The 18,842-nt window shown below is 41.4% G+C and overlaps 1 protein-coding gene and 1 pseudogene across 1 annotated transcript in view; both read right to left on the bottom strand.

Moving 5' to 3' along the window:
• The window catches only part of LOC128590352 (nuclear body protein SP140-like protein), a 134,482-nt gene that overhangs the window by 17,649 nt on the left and 97,991 nt on the right, over window positions 1-18,842 (bottom strand). The window contains exons 20-21 of the mRNA XM_053597691.1: window positions 17,004-17,042; window positions 13,939-14,040 (exon numbers count right to left, since the gene is read on the bottom strand). Coding sequence (XP_053453666.1) covers window positions 13,939-14,040; window positions 17,004-17,042 — 141 coding nt within the window. The remainder of the gene's footprint in view (window positions 1-13,938; window positions 14,041-17,003; window positions 17,043-18,842) is intronic.
• Window positions 16,551-16,669, bottom strand: LOC128591102 (uncharacterized; annotated as a pseudogene).

Raw genomic sequence — 18,842 nt, 5'->3', positions numbered from 1 at the left:
CATCCAAGAGTTACATGCTTTAGAATTAGAACTAAAAAACCACCCCCCTCACCCCAACGTTCCATAAACATAGCTTAAAAGAAAAACCTTTAAAGGCGCTGCACGCCTTTCCTGTAACTAAAATTAAAGGGGACCCCCCTTCCAAATCAGGACCAAAACCTCCCTCCGACAGGGACGACCACCCCTCGGCAGATGATGCCTCGGAAAATGACCACGAGGCCTCCGACTCAGATGCTGAAAAAACTGAAACTGCTGATAAGCAGTATCGCCGCTTCAATTTCAAGCATGTTAAAGAATTAAAAACTGCTGTGTCCCTCTATGGCCCCACAGCCCCTTTCACTATATCTATAGTTGAATCTCTGAGTGAGCGGTGGCTCACCCCAAATGACTGGTTCTTTATAACCCGTGCCACCCTGCCTGAAGGCGATTATGTCCTCTGGAGAACCGAATATGCTGATAACTGCAAAGAAACAGCAGCCTGTAATCTTGAAAATAAGACCTCCAAGAAATGGACTAGGGATAAACTCATGGGACGTAGTCCCTATGATACTAACATTATACAAGCTAAATTTTCCCCCGGTCTCCTGGCCCAAATACAGAATGCTGCCCTCAAAGCATGGAGAAAACTCCCTCCCAAGGGATTGGCAACTACCTCCTTGGCCAACATTCGACAGGGCCCTAACGAGCCTTATAGTAATTTCATCAGCCACCTTACCGATGCGGCTGAGAGACTTGTCGGCCAGCACGAAAATGAAAGCGAGTTCATTAAACATCTCACATTTGAAAATGCAAACCCTGCATGTCAAGCCGCCATACAGCCTCACCGCAGCAGCAAGACCATTTCTGATTATATTAAACTTTGTGCAGGTATCGGCACCGCTCACTCCATGGGACTCGCTATTGGGGCCGCCCTTAAAGAATTCGCTCAGGGAAACAACCCCAAAACTTGTTTTAATTGTAAACAACCAGGACACTTTTCTAGAGACTGCATGGCCCCTAGGGCTGAACGACCCATACCCCCCTCACTTTGTCCACGATGCAAGCGAGGCAAACACTGGGCGTCCGAATGCCATTTGAAAACAGATGTCCAAGGCAATCCCTTACCTCAGAAGCAGGGAAACTTCCTACGGGGCCAGCCCCTGGCCCCCAAATGGGAACAAACCCCTGGGGCTATCAGGTTTGTCCCCCAAAACCCGCCCCCTCAAGTCCAAGCCTCCTCTCCCTCTCCCGAGCAACTGCCGGCAGCGCAGGACTGGACCTCTGTTCCTCTACCAGCGCAATACTAACACCTGAAATGGGCATCCAAATCCTCCCTACTCGGGTTTATGGCCCCTTGCCCCCCAACACTTTCGGACTTCTTCTTGGCCGTGCCAGTACCACCCTACAAGGCCTTACTATTCCCCCCGGCATCATTGATAATGATTACGCTGGAGAAATTAAAATACTTGCTTCCGCCTCCCTTGGCCCTATAACCATTCACCCAGGCCAAAGAATAGCTCAGCTAATATTACTTCCCCTCTTACCCTCCAACCATCCTTATTCTCTAAAAACCCTGGGTACTCATAACCTTGGTTCCTCTGACACCTATTGGGTCAGACAAATCACACAAGAAAAACCCCTCCTTAAGCTACAATTAAACGGCAGAACTTTTGAAGGATTACTTGACACAGGAGCAGACGCCACAGTAATCACCAGTAAATACTGGCCCCCTTCCTGGCCCCTCACTACTTCCCTAACCCATCTCTGGGGTATTGGCCAAACCTCCAACCCCCAACAGAGTGCTGAAATCCTCAAATGGACAGACGAGGAAGGCAACACTGGTACTGTCCAACCTTATGTTGTGCCTGGCCTCCCAGTCAATCTCTGGGGCAGAGACATCCTTGCCCAGCTAAGACTAATTATGTGCAGTCTGAAAGAAACCATCACCCACCAAATGTTAAAACAAGGGTTTCGCGCTGGTCAGGTATTAGGGAAATATTCCCAAGGAATAAAAGAGCCCATTCAAATAACCACAAATCTTATCCGCGCTGGACTAGGCATAGAAAATTTACCTTGACGGCTATTGACCTTCCTGTACCCCATGCTGATAAGATTACTTGGAAATCCAATGAACGGGTGTGGGTCGATCAATGCCGTTAACTACAGAAAAATTAACTGCGGCAGCAATGTTAGTACAGGAACAGCTTGCTGCCGGCCATATTGAACCTACTACTTCCCCTTGGAATACTCCTATTTTTGTCATAAAAAAGAAATCCGGCAAATGGAGACTACTGCAAGATTTAAGAGAAATAAATAAAACAATGCTTTCCATGGGGGCTTTATAACCAGGTCTGCCTACTCCCGTGGCTATCCCCGCTGGATTTTATAAGATTATAATTGACCTCAAAGATTGCTTCTTTACCATTCCCTTACATCCCGAAGACAAGGCACGCTTTGCATTTAGCTTACCAGTAACTAATTTCAAAGGACCCATGCCTCGCTTCCATTGGAAAGTTCTACCTCAAGGCATGGCTAACAGCCCAACACTGTGCCAAAAGTTTATAGCCCAAATTATTGACCCTTTTTGAACATTATGGCCTACTATCTATATAATTCACTACATGGAAGACATCCTTTTAGCAGGAGCAGATGCTTCCCAAGTACTCCTATGTAGTCAGCAACTCTCTCAGAAATTAATAGACCGAGGGCTCCAAATTGCCCCAGATAAAATTCAATTAAAAGACCCCTATTTTTATTTAGGATTTGAGCTCCACCATCAAAAAATCACCACACAAAAACTCCAATTAAGAACCAGCCATTTAAAAACCTTAAATGATTTTCAAAAACTTTTAGGCGATATTAATTGGATTAGAACCTATCTCAAACTTACCGCTGGAGACCTCAAGCCCCTCTTCGACATTCTTAAAGGTGATCCTGACCCCTACTTCCCCCGCTCCTTAACCCCTGCAGCGATAACGGCCCTAAAAACTGTCGAGGTGGCCATCCAGAACCAAGGAGTCACTTTTATCTCTTATGACAAACCCTTCTCATTCATTATCTGTGCTACACCTCATACCCCTACTGGAGTATTTTGGCAACATGGTCCTCTCTTATGGACCCACCTTCTTGCTTCCCCTTCCATGGTTCTCGTCCCTTATGCTACCTTAGTTGCCAGCCTTGTCTGTTTAGGACGTGAACAAAGTCATCAGTTCTTTGGCAAGGATCCTGACAGGTTAATATTACCCTATACAAAAGACCAGCTAAACTGGCTCTTACAAACCACAGATGAGTGGCCAATTACCTGTTTATCTTTTTCCAGTGCAATTGACAATCATTACCCTGCCGACAAATTACTCCAATTCAGCAAAATTCGCCCTTTCATTTTTCCAATAATAACTTCCCCTGAACCACTTCCTGAGGCATGCCTCATATTTACCGACGGCTCCTCTAACGGTCTTGCTGCTTACGCCATAGACGGACAAACCACCACTGTCCAATCTCCTTTTTAATCAGCACAACTTGTAGAACTTTATGCAGTAATTCAAGTCTTCTTAACCTTAACTAATCATCCTTTTAATTTATATACTGATAGCGCTTACATTGCTCATTCAGTTCCTCTCCTTGAGACAATTCCCTATATTAAACCCTCCACCAACGCCATCCCCCTTTTTATTCACCTCCAAAAATTAATCAACTGCAGAAATTACCCCTTTTATCTTGAACAGCTTCGCACCCATTCTGATCTCCCCGGACCTCTCACCAAAGGAAACGTTTGTGCTGATGCGGCCACACGCCTCACCTTCCCTATTTCTGTAGACCCTATTGCAGAAGCCCAGCGATGCCATGCCCTACATCATTTAAACGCCCAAACCCTACGGCTAGCTTTTAAAATTACCTGGGAACAAGCACGACAAATAGTTAAACAATGCCCAGCCTGTGTCACCCTACTACCTTCCCCTCATATAGGTATTAATCCCAGAGGTCTAATTCCTAATGATATATGGCAAATGGATATTACACACATCCCTGAATTTGGCAATCTCAAGTACTTGTATGTAACTATAGACACCTTCAGTGGATTTATATTTGCTACCCTCCATACTGGAGAAGCCTCCAAAAACGTTATCACCCATGTCCTTAATTGTCTCTCGGTCATGGGCAAACCTAAAATCATCAAAACTGACAACGGCCCTGGATATACCAGAAAAACTTTCAAGAGTTTTGCCACCAAATGCAAATTAAACATATTACTGGCATACCTTATAACTCTCAGGGACAGGGCATCGTTGAATGTGCTCATCAAACCTTTAGAAATACCTTTCACAAATTAAAAAAGGGAGAATTATACCCCACGAAGGGATCCCCAAGAAACATTCTTCATCATGCCCTATTTGTCCTTAATTTTTTAAATATGGATGCCCAGGGCAAGTCTGCCGCTGACCGCCTTTGGCACCCAGAAACAAATAACAATTATGCCACAGTCCTATGGAAGGATCCACTCACCTCGAAATGGAATGGCCCAGACCCAGTTCTTATCTGGGGCCGAGGATCCATATGCCTATTTGATACCAAAGAAAATGCAGCCAGATGGCTGCCTGAAAGATTAGTAAAACAAATTGATAACAAATCTAAAATCCAGGAAGAAGAACCTCCCTGAGATTATCTTTCTCCTTTCCCTTCCAGAACCACGGATTTCCATCCATGATGCTGCCTTATCTCCTGATCTTCTACCTCCCGGCACTGGGCCAACCTGTTCCAGCGGTCACCAAGCCCTTCACTTGGCCCTTCTATTTAACCAAAAACATGACTGATGAAAAAGGTTTCGGCCACCTCCTAGCCACTGCCGACTGCCCGCCTTCTGGATGCAGTTCTACCATTTTTCTTAATTTTACTGACTTTAAAATCCAAGCATGGCATCCCCGCCCACATCTATGTTTTTTGTATGATCAAACCGATTGCAATTGTAAAGATTACTGGTACATGCAAAATGTAGGCTGTCCCTATTACTACTGCAATATTCACCCAACCCAATATCCTGATTCAAGTTATTCCCTTAGTTCACTTCCTTACAATAGCCCCCATAAGCTTTTTTACTTCCAAGACCACTACACCCTTATCATTCAAGATCCATGGGACAATAGATGGACATCCCCTGTCAAAGGTGCCATGTACCCTACCTCATACAGCTCCTGGCCTTCCAGCAAGCTATTCATATGGCGCTCCCTCATACAAATCCAAACCACCCTTCATACCCAGATTCAAAACCAAGAAAACGCCTTGCTTAGACAACTTGCACCCCCTTCCCCAAGTAACCCTACAAAATAGACGAGCCTTAGACCTCCTCACCACCAAAAAAGGAGGAACATGTCTATTTATACAAGAGGAATGTTGTTATTTTGTTAATGAATCAGGCATAGTAGAAACACAGATTAACAAACTCCATAAGCTTAGCTTAGATTTACAAAAAGAAAAATTTTCTTCTGAGGCAAATGAGTGGTGGGAATCCTCCATGTACTCCTTACTCATGCCCCTTGCAGGTCCCCTTATTAGCTTGCTATTAATAATCACCCTTGGACCCATTATTCTTAACAAAATCATGAATTTTATCAAATCACAGATTGACTCCCTCGCATCAAAACCCATTCAAGTTCATTATCATAGACTCGACCTTGCAGACCGGGGCCTTGCTGAACCTAACAATGAAGATATTCCTCCGGGAACCGCGTAAGCACTCAGAGCTATGCATGTTGACTCACCATCCTATGTGAGTACAACCTGGGTACCTTTTTACGGGGTGCAATAAAGACACTGCAAAGGGAAGGCATAAACAGCCTCTCTGAGTCCCTTGGAAGCATACCTGATTTGCATAGAGGTTAGCATTGTAAAAATTTCTCCTCTCCTCCCCAAAAGACACTCAAACTTATCATGCGGTCATTATGCCCGCCGGAGGAATCAGGTCAATACTACCCCCCAAAAGGTTAATGCCCTCTCCTCCACGCCGACAACTGACAGACCCCAACAAATTTAAAAACTAAAAGGGAGGAGATGCCGGGAGCCAAAACACTTCACAAAAATGCCCCATGCTAGCTTGCTTGATTTGCGGTTTTACGAGCAAACTATTCTCAGGAATTTAACCATAACAGCAACGATACTTTCCACTTGTGTAACTCCTCAGAAATGCACCCCCCGCCTTAGGGACCTTCTCCTAGTAATTTTCCAGAAACTAGCCCTCCCCTGCCCTGCTAGGAATAGCCCTTAGTTACTTCCTCATTTGAATGCTTATAAGTCCAGCTGAAAAATAAACTCGTCGGAGCTTGATCAGACTCTTGACTTGCTCTCATTCTTTCATGTCTCTTGTCCCCTCATTCGACTGACTCCTTTTGTTCCCCAGGTCCCCACTGTATTCCCCGCAGGTCAGGGCAATATTGGACAAGAGATATGTAGCATATAGAAAGGATATGGTGTAGCCTAAGGAAATGAAGGAGACAATCAGGGAATGTAAAGATGCAGTAGAAAGTATAAAAAATAGGTTAGAGACCATGGAGAAGAAAGAACCTCAGAGCTAGAGGATAAAGTTTTGAGTTAACAGGCAGAACGGGTGCTTAGAGAACTATGTGACTGTATGATGCATTCTTAGGTATGAACAATAGGCATTCCTGAAGGGGAAAAAGATGATCCCAAAGGAATGGAAACACTACTGGAGAATATCATAAATGAAAACAACCCAAGTTTTACTAAAGACCCTGACACACTCCTCCCAGATGGATATTGAACCCAATGTCATCTCATCTCAAACAGAGCCTTTCCAAGACACATTGTAATGAACCTGTCCAAAGTTAAGATGACAGAAAAAATTCTTCAAGCAGCCAGGAGTAAGCACCAACTGACTTACAGAGGCAGAGCTATTAGGATGATAGCCGACTGTTCAACTGAAAGCCTCCAAGTCAGAAGAGCATGGTCATTCACCTTAAACCTTCTTAAACAAAAAAATTTTCAGCCCAGAATTCTGTATCTTGCTAAACTAAGCTTAAAATTGATGGAGAAATAAAATCTTTTGTGGATATCCAAGCACTGAGGAAATTCACTAGCAAAGTAAATACCCCAAAACTAAAGGTCAAAACTTAACTTCCACAATGGCACAAAGGATAAAACTACACAACGTACTTTCACAAAATAAGTCGAAAAGAACTCCACCACACTTATCAATTCTCTCAATAAATGTCAATGACTGAATTCCCCACCAAACAGGCACAGGCTAGCTCATTGGATAAAAAAGTGTAAGCTATCCATATGCTGTCTTGAGGAGGCAAAACTAGCCTTGAAGGACAAATTAAGAGTCAAGGTTAAGGGATGGAAAACAGTATTTCAAGCAAATAGAAATCAGAAGAAAGGAGGGGTTGCAATCTTATTTTCAGATGTAAGTGGATTTAAGACAACAAAAGAAAGGTGAAGATGGACACTTTATACTGGTCAAATGAACAATACAACAAGAAGACACCTCAGTTTTAAATATTTATGCACCTGACTTAAATGCTCCTAGATTTATGACACAGACCTTGATGGGTCTGAGTAATATGATATCCCATAACACCATAACAGTCAGGGACTTTAACACTCCTCTGACAGAACTGCACAGATCCTCTAAACAGAAACTAAACAAAGATACAAAGAACTTAAATGTGACCCTAGAATAAAAAGTATTAATAGACATTTACAGAACACACCTTTCCAAAGCTAAAGAATATATATTTTTCTCATCAGCCTATGATACATACTCCAAAATCGACCACGTCCTAGGATACAAATCAAACCTCAGCAAAATTTAAAGAATAGAAATTATACTTTGTATCTTTTCAGACCACTAGGTAATAAAGGTGGGAATAAACTCCAAAAACCATTCATCCCCACACAAAGACTTGGAAATTATACAACCTTATTACAAATGATACTTGGGTTCAGGAAGAGATAAAAGAGGAAATCGTTAAATTCTTCAAACATAACAACAATGAAGACACAAGTTATCCAAACCTGTGGGATACAGCAAAAGCAGTCGTAAGAGGGAAATTTATCACATTAGATGCCTACATTCAAAAAACAGAGAGCTCATCAACAAACTCATGAACCATCTTATGGAACTGAAGAAAGAAGGACAATCTACTCTCAAACCCAGCAGAAGAAAAAAAATAACCAAAATTAAATCAGACATCAATGAAATTGAAAACAAAAGAATCATTCAGAAAATTGATAAAATAAAATATTAGTTTTTCGAAAAAAGAAATAAAATTGATAAACCTTTGGTCAGACTAAGTAGAAAAAGGAAAGTAAAATCTCCAATAACCTCAATCAGAAATGATAAAGGGGAAATAACAACAGATACCACAGAGATACAATAGATCATCTCTGAGTAGTAAAACAAACTCTATGCCCAGAAATTTGACAATGTGGAGGAAATGGATCAATATCTGGAATCACATCTTTTCCCTAGAGTTAATCAAGAAGAAATAGATCTCTTGAACAGACCAATTTCAAGAACTGAGATAGAAGAAACAATTAAAAATCTTGCAACGAAAAAAATGCCCTGGTCCAGATGGCTTCACACCAGGAGTCTATCAAACCTTCAAAGAAGAGCTTATACTCATACTGGAGAAATTATTCCAAAAAATTGAGAAAGAAGGAATCTTCCACAACACATTCTATGAAGCAAACATCACCCCAATACCAAAACTAGGAAAAGAACCAACTAAAAAGAGAATTTCAGACCATTTCACTAATGAATATACATGCAAAAATTTAAAATCCTAGCCAATAGACTACAGCTACACATAAAAAAAAAAAATCATTCATCACAATCAAGTAGGTTTCATCCCAGGGATGCAAGGCTGGTTTAACATATTCAAGTCCATAAATGTAATTCACCATATCAACAGAAGCAAAAACAAAGACCATATGTTCCTCTCAATAGATGCAGAAAAAGCATTTGATGAAATTCAGCATATATATATATATATATATATATATATTTTTTTTTTTTTTGTTGTTTTGAGAGAGTCTCACTTTGTCACCCTCAGTAGAGTGCTGTGGTGTCAGCGCTCATAGCAACCTCAAACTCTTGGGTTTAAGTGATTCTCTTGCCTCAGCCTCCCAAGTATCTGGGACTACAGGTGCCCACCACAATGCCTGATTTTTTTTTTTTTTAGTTGTCGTTGTTGTAGGCCTGGGCCAGGCTTGAATCCACCAGCCCTGGTGCATGTGGCCATTGCCCTAACCACTGAGAAAAGGGCACTGAGCCACAGCATCCTTTCATAATTAGAACACTTAAGAATATAGGCATAGGTGGCACATTTCTGAATCTGAATGAAGCCATCTACAAAAAACCCATAGCTAATATCATATTGACTGGAGTAAAACTGAAAGGTTTTCCACTTAGAACTGGAACCAGACAAGGTTGTCCTCACTACTACTATTCAACATAGTGCTGGGGGTTCTAGCCAATACAATCAGGCAAGAGAAGGAAATAAAGGGCATCCAAATGGGGGCAGAGGATGTCAAATTCTCTTTCTTTGCTGATGATATGATCTTATATTTAGAGAACCCCCAAGACTTCTTGAAGTGTTCAAAAAATACTGCAATGTCTCAGGATATAAAATCAATGTCAGTAGCCTCTGTATATGCCAATAACAGACAAGATGAGAAGCTAATCAGGGACACAATTCCCTTCACAGTAGATTGAAAAAAACCTGAAACACCTAGGAATATACCTAACAAAAGAGATGAAGGACCTCTACAAAGACAATTATGAACCCTAAAAAAAGAGATAGCTGAAGATATTAACAAATGGAAGAACATACCATGCTCATGGCTGGGAAGAATCAATATTGTCAAAATGTCTATACTACCCAAAGTAATCTGCAGATTCAGTGCAACCCCTATTAAAATACCATCATCATACTTTCAAGATTTGGAAAAAATAATTCTTCATTTTGTTTGGAATCAGAAGAAACCCCTTATACCCAAGGCAATTCTTAGTAATAAAAACAAAGCAAGGGGTATCACTCTGCCAGACTTTTGGGTATTCTACAAGGCCATAGTGATCAAAACAGCATGCTATTGGCACAAAAATAGACACATTGACATTTGAAACTGAATAGAAAACCACAAGATGAAGCTAACACTTTACAGCCACCTGATCTTTGATAAACCAAACAAGAAAACACATTGGGGAAAAGAATCCCTATTCAATAAATGGTGCTGGGAGAACTGGATAACTACATGTAAAAGACTGTAACTGAACCCGCACCTCTCACTACTTACAAAAACTGATTCTAAATGGATGAAATATTTAAATCCAAGGCATGAAACAATAAAAATCCTTGAAGATATCAGCCTGGGGAAAGACTTTATGAAAAAGACTTTCACAGCAATTGCAACAACAACAAAAATAAACAAATGGGACTTAATTAAACTGAAAAGCTTCTGTACAGCTAAGGAGACAACAACCAAAGTAAACAGACAACCATCAGAATGGGAGAAGGTATTTGCATATTATGAATTGGACAAAAGCTTGATAACTAGGATCTATAGGGAACTCAAATTAATCAATAAAACAAGATCCAACAATCCCAAATATCACTGGAAAAGAGAGATGAATAGAACTTTCTCTAAAGAAGACAGACGAATGGCTAGCAAACATAAAAAAATGCTCATTGTCCTTAATCATCAGAGAAATGCAAATCAAAAGTACCCTCAGATATCATCTAACCCTAGCGAGAATAGCCCACATCACAAAATCTCAAAGCTGCAGATGCTGGCATGGATGTGGAGAGAAGGGAACACTTTTACATTGCTGGTGGGACAGAAAACTATTCCAATCTTTTAGGAAGGAAGTGTGGAGAATCATCAAAGAGCTCAAACTAGATCTCCCATTTGATTCTGCAATCCCATTATGAGGCAAAAACCCAGAAGAAAAAAAAATCCTTTTATCATAAGGACATTTGGATTTGACTGTTTATTGCAGCTCAATTTACAATTGCCAAAATGTGGAAGCAGCCTAAATGCCCAAAAACCCAAGAATAGATTAACAAGCTGTGGTATATGTATACCATGGAATACAATTCAGCCACTAAAAAAGATGGAGACTTTACATCTTTGGTATCAATCTGGATGGAGGAGGATCACATTCGTCTTAGTAAAGTATCACAAGAATGGAGAAGCAAGAATCCAATGCAGTCAATTCCAATATGAAGGCAATAGATGAGCTAATACAAGGGTTGGGTGAGGTAGGGGAATCAGCAAGTGGGGAGAGGGGAGGCAAAAGGGGAATAGGGGACACCATGTGTGGTACACCTCATGAGTGTGGGACACAATTATAAGAGGGAATTTATCAAACAAATGCAATCAGTATAAACTAATTCTTTGTACACTCAGTGAATCCCAAACAATAAAAAAAAATAAAATTCTTAACATGTGTCAGGCATGTAGTAAAAACAACAACAACAGCAAAAAAAAAAAAAAGGAAAACCATACATCACCTTAATTTGTAACCTGGGGACTACCTGAAAGAGAAAAGAGATTAATAGTGGGATGGATCCTTGTGTTTATTTTGTGGGCTCGATATTTCTGACTGCCTTCCAGATATTTCTACCTGGATGTCCCATTGTCAACTCATATGCAAGGGATCTTGATGGAAATTATTTTCCATGATTCCCCAGTCATTAAAGCAAGCATTTAGACTCTTTCCTCTGGCCTCAGGATGTGTATAATCAATTCAGTGGAAGCATCAATCTCATTACACACAACTTACTGACAATCTGTGGAATATATTTTATGTCATCCTTTCTTATGTGTGGAGCAGGCCCTATTGTACATTTTTTGCTCATCAGAGCCACTGACTTTTAAAACCCAGCTCATTGCCAGCTATTCCAAGAGACTGTTCTCATCCTGAAAGTCAGAAATGACCTTTCTTCCTACTGCATCTTTTCCTACCAGGATCTCCCTTTAGCATTCACACTGTACAGGCCCATAGCTGCTAAAGCACAGCCCTCTTCCTGGGTAGGGGCTCACACCTTGTACCCTCTCATGGCTTTAGATGTAGCAGCTGATTCTGGGTTTCAGCAGCTGATGTCATTCTTTGCTGTCAGATGAATAGCCTCTTGGGAGGCATGGGACTTGACCTTGAAGCAGTAGCTTCCACATTTTTTCCACTGTGCTGGGAGGGAGTGGATTAAGTGGAGATTCCTCTGTGATTCCTTCCTTCCTTCCTTCAAGTGCTTCTCCCCTCATGAGAAGCAGGATCTTGGGCACTACAGGCCACAACCTGGGACAATGTCCCTGAGACTCCAGAGCTGTCCCAGAACCCCAGAACCACACCTGAGTCTCCACCACTGGCACAGGGCCAGTGCAACTGCTTCCAGGGCTAATGCCCCACAAGGAAATCCCCAACCTAAAGCTGCCATTACACTGGGACCTGGTTGAAGCAAATGCCCACATCCTAAGATGGTGTAGATAGCCTCATTCAGGTGTCACTGTCCCTTGTGTGGGGAGATCCAGTCAGAGAAATCCCCATGATGAAAATAGCCGGGTGTTGTGGTGGGCGCCTGTAGTCCCAGCTGCTCGGGAGGCTGAGGCAAGAGAATCATGTAAGCCCAAGAGCAGGAAGTTGCTGTGAGCCGTGTGATGCCATGGCACTCTACTGAGGGTGGTACAATGAGACTCTGTCTCTACAAAAAAAAAAAAAAAAAAAAAGAAATCCCCATGATGAAGGACTCTGTGGAGATCCCACCCAGTTCCCAACTTGAGATTTCCACAACAGTCTGGGACACAACCCTACCCCAAGTTCTAAGTTCATCCAGAACAGGCTTAAACAGTGACAATCACAGGTGGACAGGACATCAGAAGAGGTGCATTACAGGCTGAACATTCCAGAGTAGGAAAAAACATGCCATCTAGAGACCTGCTTTTATTTTTATTAAGGAGGAGAGTTCCTAGCAAAGAGCAGGTGCCTTGAAAACCTGTTAACCTTGAGTTGAGCAAAGAGGTTTCAAATGAGAAGAAACCAGCAAAAGAACCCTGGCAACAAGGAAAACAAAACAGTTGGACACTGCAAGGGATCATAATGGAGCAACAGTACTGAAATCAAACCCCAGGAATTTGTGAAATGGTAGAAATGGAATTCAGAAAGAAAGATAGTCTCACGGGCAAAAAAACACTTAAAAAAATACTCAACATCTGTAATCATCAGGGAAATGAAAATCAAATCCACAATGACATATCACCTAATCACAGTGAGAATGTGTCTTGCCAAATTAGTCCCAGAACTAGTAGTGCTGGCATGGATGTGGAAAGAAAGGAACACTTACACACTGTTAGAGAGACTGCAAAGTAGTACAACATCTATGGAAAGCAGAATGGTGATACTTCAAAGAACTAAAGGAGATCTACCACTGGATTCAGGAATCCCACTATTAGATATTGTCACAAAGTCAAAAAGGAGATTTTATTAAAGAGATTCTTGCACTCCAATGTTTATAACAACACAATTCACAATCACAAAGATGTGGAAACAATCCAAGTGTCCACCAGTACACAAGTGGATTAATAATGTGTGGTATATACCATGAGAAATGGTGATGTAGTATCTTTTGTGTCAACCTGGGTAGAACTATATATTCTTCTTCTTAGGGAAGCATCACCAGAATGGAAAAACATACCCTACATGTACTGAATGCAAAATTGGAGCTAGTCAATTAACAGTCAAGTGTACGTAGGGAATTAGAAGAAGTAAGGCACAAAGCAATTTGCTTTTGTATCCTTCTTAGACATCACTTTTTGAATTATGAAAAATGAATGAAAAGTAATGACTGATATAATCTCTGAATCACATAGATGCGCTTCACATTTCTCTTCCAGTCCACCTCTCAGGCATTCAGGTGCATTGGTTTTCTGATCATCTCTGTCACTCACCTCTGCATCATCATTTGGAAACTCATCTTCAAAGGTGTTTCTATCATCCTCATCCTGTTTGGGCTCTTCCTCACTACTTTCTTCATCTTCTATAATAGGACCTTAAGGAGGATAATATTCCCTTTTGCTACATACATATAAAATATGTGAGAAGTGACACTTACAAATCATCTGGCAGGTTTTGTAATAATTGCTTATTGGTGTTGCATCACAACATCCATCTAATAACACCACAAGGTTTTAAATATCTGGCACCAAGAAATTTAATACCTTCAGGACCTGATCCCACAAGTAATTGAATACACAAGATAATAAACACTAAAAAAGTGGAGATATAGATCAACAGAACAGAATGGAGAACCTAGATATAAAACCATCTACCTATAGCCAACTGGTCTTTGACACAGCAGATATCAATATACACTAAAGAAAAGAGGCCCTACTCCTAAAACAGTGCTGGGAAAATTGGAGAACCCCATGCAGGAAAATAAAACAGAATCCTTATCTCTCTCCAGTCTCAGGAATCAATTCAAGATGGATAAAATACTTGATTGAAAGGCATGAAATCATAAGAATTCTACAAGGGCATGTAGGGAAAACTTCTAGATATTGGCCCAAGCAAAGAATTTTTGAGTGAAACCTAAATAGTAATCATGGCAACAACAAAAATAAGTAAATGGGACTTGCTGAAATTCAAAGTTTCTGTACAGCTAAGGGAATAATGAACTGAGAAAATAGACAACCTACGGAATGGAAGAAAATATTCACAAGCTATACACCCAATAAAGAGCTAATATTCAGAATCTGCAATGAACTTGAAGAAATCCACACACAAAACCCCAGAGCCTCAATAAAAAGTGGGCAAAACAATGAACAGAATGATTTGCAAAGAAGATAGATGAATGGCCAATGAACATAGGAAAAAATGCTCAGTGTCACTAATCATCAGGGAATTGCACATGAAAACCACAATGGCAGTACCATGCTGTTTTGATCACTATAGATTTATAGTATAGTCGAAATCTGGTAGCATGATACCTCCTGATTTGTTTTTATTTCTGAGTAATGTCTTGGCTATTCAAGCTTTTTCTGTTTCCATATAAAATGAAGTACTAATTTTTCCAGATCTTTAAAGTATGACAGAGGTACTTTAATAGGGATTGCATTAAATCTGTAGATTGCTTTGGGAAGTATAGACATTTTAACAATGTTGATTCTTCCCAGCCATGAGCATGGTATATGTTTGGTATATACATATACATGGTATATGTTTCCATTTGTTAACATCTTCAGCTATTTCTTTTTTCAGAGTTTCATAGTTCTCTTTATAGAAGTCTTCCACATCACAAAATCCCCAAACTACAGATGTTAGTGGGAATGTGGAGAAAAGGGAACCCTTCTGCACTGCTAGTGGGAATGCAAGCTAGTATGTTCCTTTTGGAAAAAAGTTTGGAGAACACTCAGAGCTCTAAATGTAGACTTGCCATTTGATCCTGCAATTCCTCTACTAGGTGCATATCTAAAAGACCAAAAATCACTTAGCAACGAAGATATTTACACTAGATTGTTCATTGCAACTCAATCCACAATGGCCAAGTCTTGGAAGAAGCCCAAGTGCCTATGACCTAGGAATGGATTAATAAATTATGGCTTATGTATACCATGGAATACTATGCAGCACTAGAAGAAGATGGAGACTTTACCTCTTTTATGTTTACATGGATGGAAGTGGAAAATATTCTTTTTAGTAAAGTATCTCAGGAATGGAAAAAAAATCCAATGTACTCAGTACGACTATAAAACCAATTTATAATCACTCACACTTTCACATGAGAGATGAATCACAACTATAGCCCAGGATGAAGGAGGAAAGAGGAGGAAGATGGGAAGGGAGGCAGGTGGTTCGATAGAGGGAGGGTTAATGTTGGGGCCACACCTTTGGAGCATATTGCAGGGATACAAATCAAATCTACCAAGTATTGAACACAAATGTCTTAACACTGTGATTAAGTAAATGAGGTGAAGATTATGTTAATTATTAGGATGTAAGCACTCCAATTTGTACAAATAATCAACACATTGAATCCCACAAAGGCATAAATGTATTCATGATCTTCGTATATATGACTTAGTAAAGAAAAAAAAAAAAAGAAAATCACAATGGGATATCACTGTATTCCCATCAGAGTGGCTTTTATTGTAAAGTCCCCAAGCAATAGATGCTGATGTGGATGCCGAGTGAAAGGAACATTTACACAATGTTGGTGGGAGTGCGAACTTGTACAACAGTATGCAGATCTCTCAAAGAACTTAAAGTAGACTTACCCCTCAATCCAGCGATCCCTGTACTGAGTATCTACCCAAAGGCAAAGAATTCGTTTTATCAAAAGGGCACCCTACTAGAATGTTTATTACAGCACAATTCACAAATGCAAAGATCTGGAATCAACCCAAGTGCCCATCATTAATTCACGATTGCATTAAGAGAACATGGTATGTGTATACCATGGAGTACTTACTCAGGCATAAGAAAAGATGAATTAATGCCTTTTGCAGCATGTTGGAAGGAATTTGAGACCATTTTCCTCTTTTTCTTTTTTTCTTTAAAGAAAAGACTACAGCACCTGGTATTCCCAGGAGGTCTCCCTTCCAAATACTAACCAGGCCCAACCCTGCTTAGCTTCTTAGATCAGATGAGATTGGAAGCATTCAGGGTGATATGGCTACAGACTAGGGACCATTTTCCTAAGCAAAGTATCTCCATGATGGAAAAAGAAACCCCCACATGTACTCTGTATTAAATTGGAAATAACTGATGTGCACACAAGTACACACAGAAGGATGTAAAAAGTCACTGGAGATTAAGCAGGGGGTGGTGGAAGGAGGGAGGGATAAAAACCTACCTAATGGATACAATGTACACTATTCGGGTGATGGGCACGCTTGCAGCCCTGACTAAAGCATTACAAAAGTGCAAACATTTGTACTTCCATAATATTTTGAAACAAAACAAAACAAGAGAATATGACAGATGAGACATTGTCAGAATGTCACCTGATAATCACCTTTCTTTTTGTTTTTCGTCGGTTTGGTAGGACTTCCACCTGAAAGAGAAAAGAGATTAATAGTGTGATGGTCCTTGTGTTTATTTTGTGGGCTTGATGTTTCTGACTGCCTTCCAGATATTTCTAACTGGATGTCCCACTGTCAACTCATATTCAAGGGATCTTGATGGAAATTATTTTCCATGATTCCCCAGTGTTTTTTTTTTTTTTTTTTGCAGTTTGGTTGGGGCCAGGCTTGAACCCACCACCCGGCGCCCTACTCCTTGAGTGACAGGCGCCACCCTGATTCCTCAGTCATTAAAGCAAGCATTTAGACTCTTTCCTCTGGCTTCAGGATGTGTATTATCAATCGGTGAAAGCATCAGCCTCATTACCCACGACTTACTGATGATCTGTGGAACATGTTTCAGGCCATCTTTTCTTATGTATGCAGAAGGCCCTGTTGTACATTTTTGCTCATCAGATCTACAGACTTTTAAGATCCACCAATTGCCAACTGTTCCAAGAGACTGTTCTCATCCTCAAAGCCAGAAATGACCTTCCTTCCTATTGCATCTCTTCCTGCCAGGGTCTCCCTTTAGAGCAGTGGTTCTCAACCTACCTAATGCCATGACCCTTTAATACAGTTCCTCATATTGTGGTGACACCCAACTATAAAATTATTTTCATTGCTACTTCATAACTGTAATTTTGCTGTTATGAATTTTAATGTAAATATCAGATATGCAGGATGTATTTTCATTGTTACAAAGGGGTCATGACCTATAGGTTGAGAACCACTGCTTTAGAACATTCGCACTGTGCAGGCCCATGCTGCTAAAGCATAGCCCTCTTCCAGGCAGGGGCTCACACCTTGTGCCTTCTCATGGCTTTAGTTGTAGCAGCTGATGCCATTCCTTGCTTTCAGATGCAAGGGCTCAGGGAGGCACAGGGCTCGACCTTGAAGCAGTTGACTGCACATTGCCTTCACTGGGCTGGGAGGGAGTGGATTAAGTGGTGATTACCCTGTGAATTCTTTCCTTCCTTCTTTCCCTCCCTCCCTCCCTCCCTCCCTCCCTCCCTCCCTCCCTCCCTCCCTCCCTCCCTTCCTTCCTTCCTTCCTTCCTTCCTTCCTTCCTTCCTTCCTTCCAGTGGTCCTCCCCTCAGGAGAAGCAGGATATTGGCAGGATGTGGCTTATGGCACTATAGGCTGCAACCTGGGAACCTTTGGGTGACAGCTTCAGCAGGTCCTGGGGCAGTGGCTGGGAGGACTCTGTAGGCCATGGGTCACTGGACATGACCCCTGCCCATGTGACTTGGCATCTGCAGTTCCCAAACATGTGAAACAGCCTGTTGTCCTGCACCTCCCACAGCCCTGGTTCTGGCTCAGAGACCCTACTCAGAAGCCCTGCTCTGGCTCCTTCCCAGTCATGTGTTGGAGGCTCTCTGTGGGAGCTATAGTCTCCACTTCTGTCATTCCAGAACTTGTATATTGTGTGGGACAAGGTCCCTGAGATGCCAGAGCTGTCCCTGGACCCCAGGACCACACATGAGTCTCCACCACTGGCACAGGGACAGTGCAACTGCTTTTAGGTCTAATGGCCCACAAGGGAATCCTCAAAATTCTATGGAAATAGAAGAAATAAGGCACAACCCATTACACTGGGACCTGGTTCAAGCAAATGCCCACATCCTAGGAGCCCATGACCACGGCATAGATAGCCTCATCCAGACACCACTGTCCCCTGTGTGGGGAGAGCCCTACAGTCAGAGAAATCCCCATAATGACAGACTCTGTGGAGAATATATCTCACCCAGATCCCAACTTGAGATTGCCACAAAAATATGGGTCACGACCCC

Source organism: Nycticebus coucang, chromosome 7 (genome assembly GCF_027406575.1).
Source record: "Nycticebus coucang isolate mNycCou1 chromosome 7, mNycCou1.pri, whole genome shotgun sequence".
In the NCBI taxonomy this organism is placed as follows: Eukaryota; Metazoa; Chordata; class Mammalia; order Primates; family Lorisidae; genus Nycticebus; species Nycticebus coucang.
This window is presented reverse-complemented; position numbering and strand designations above follow the sequence as displayed.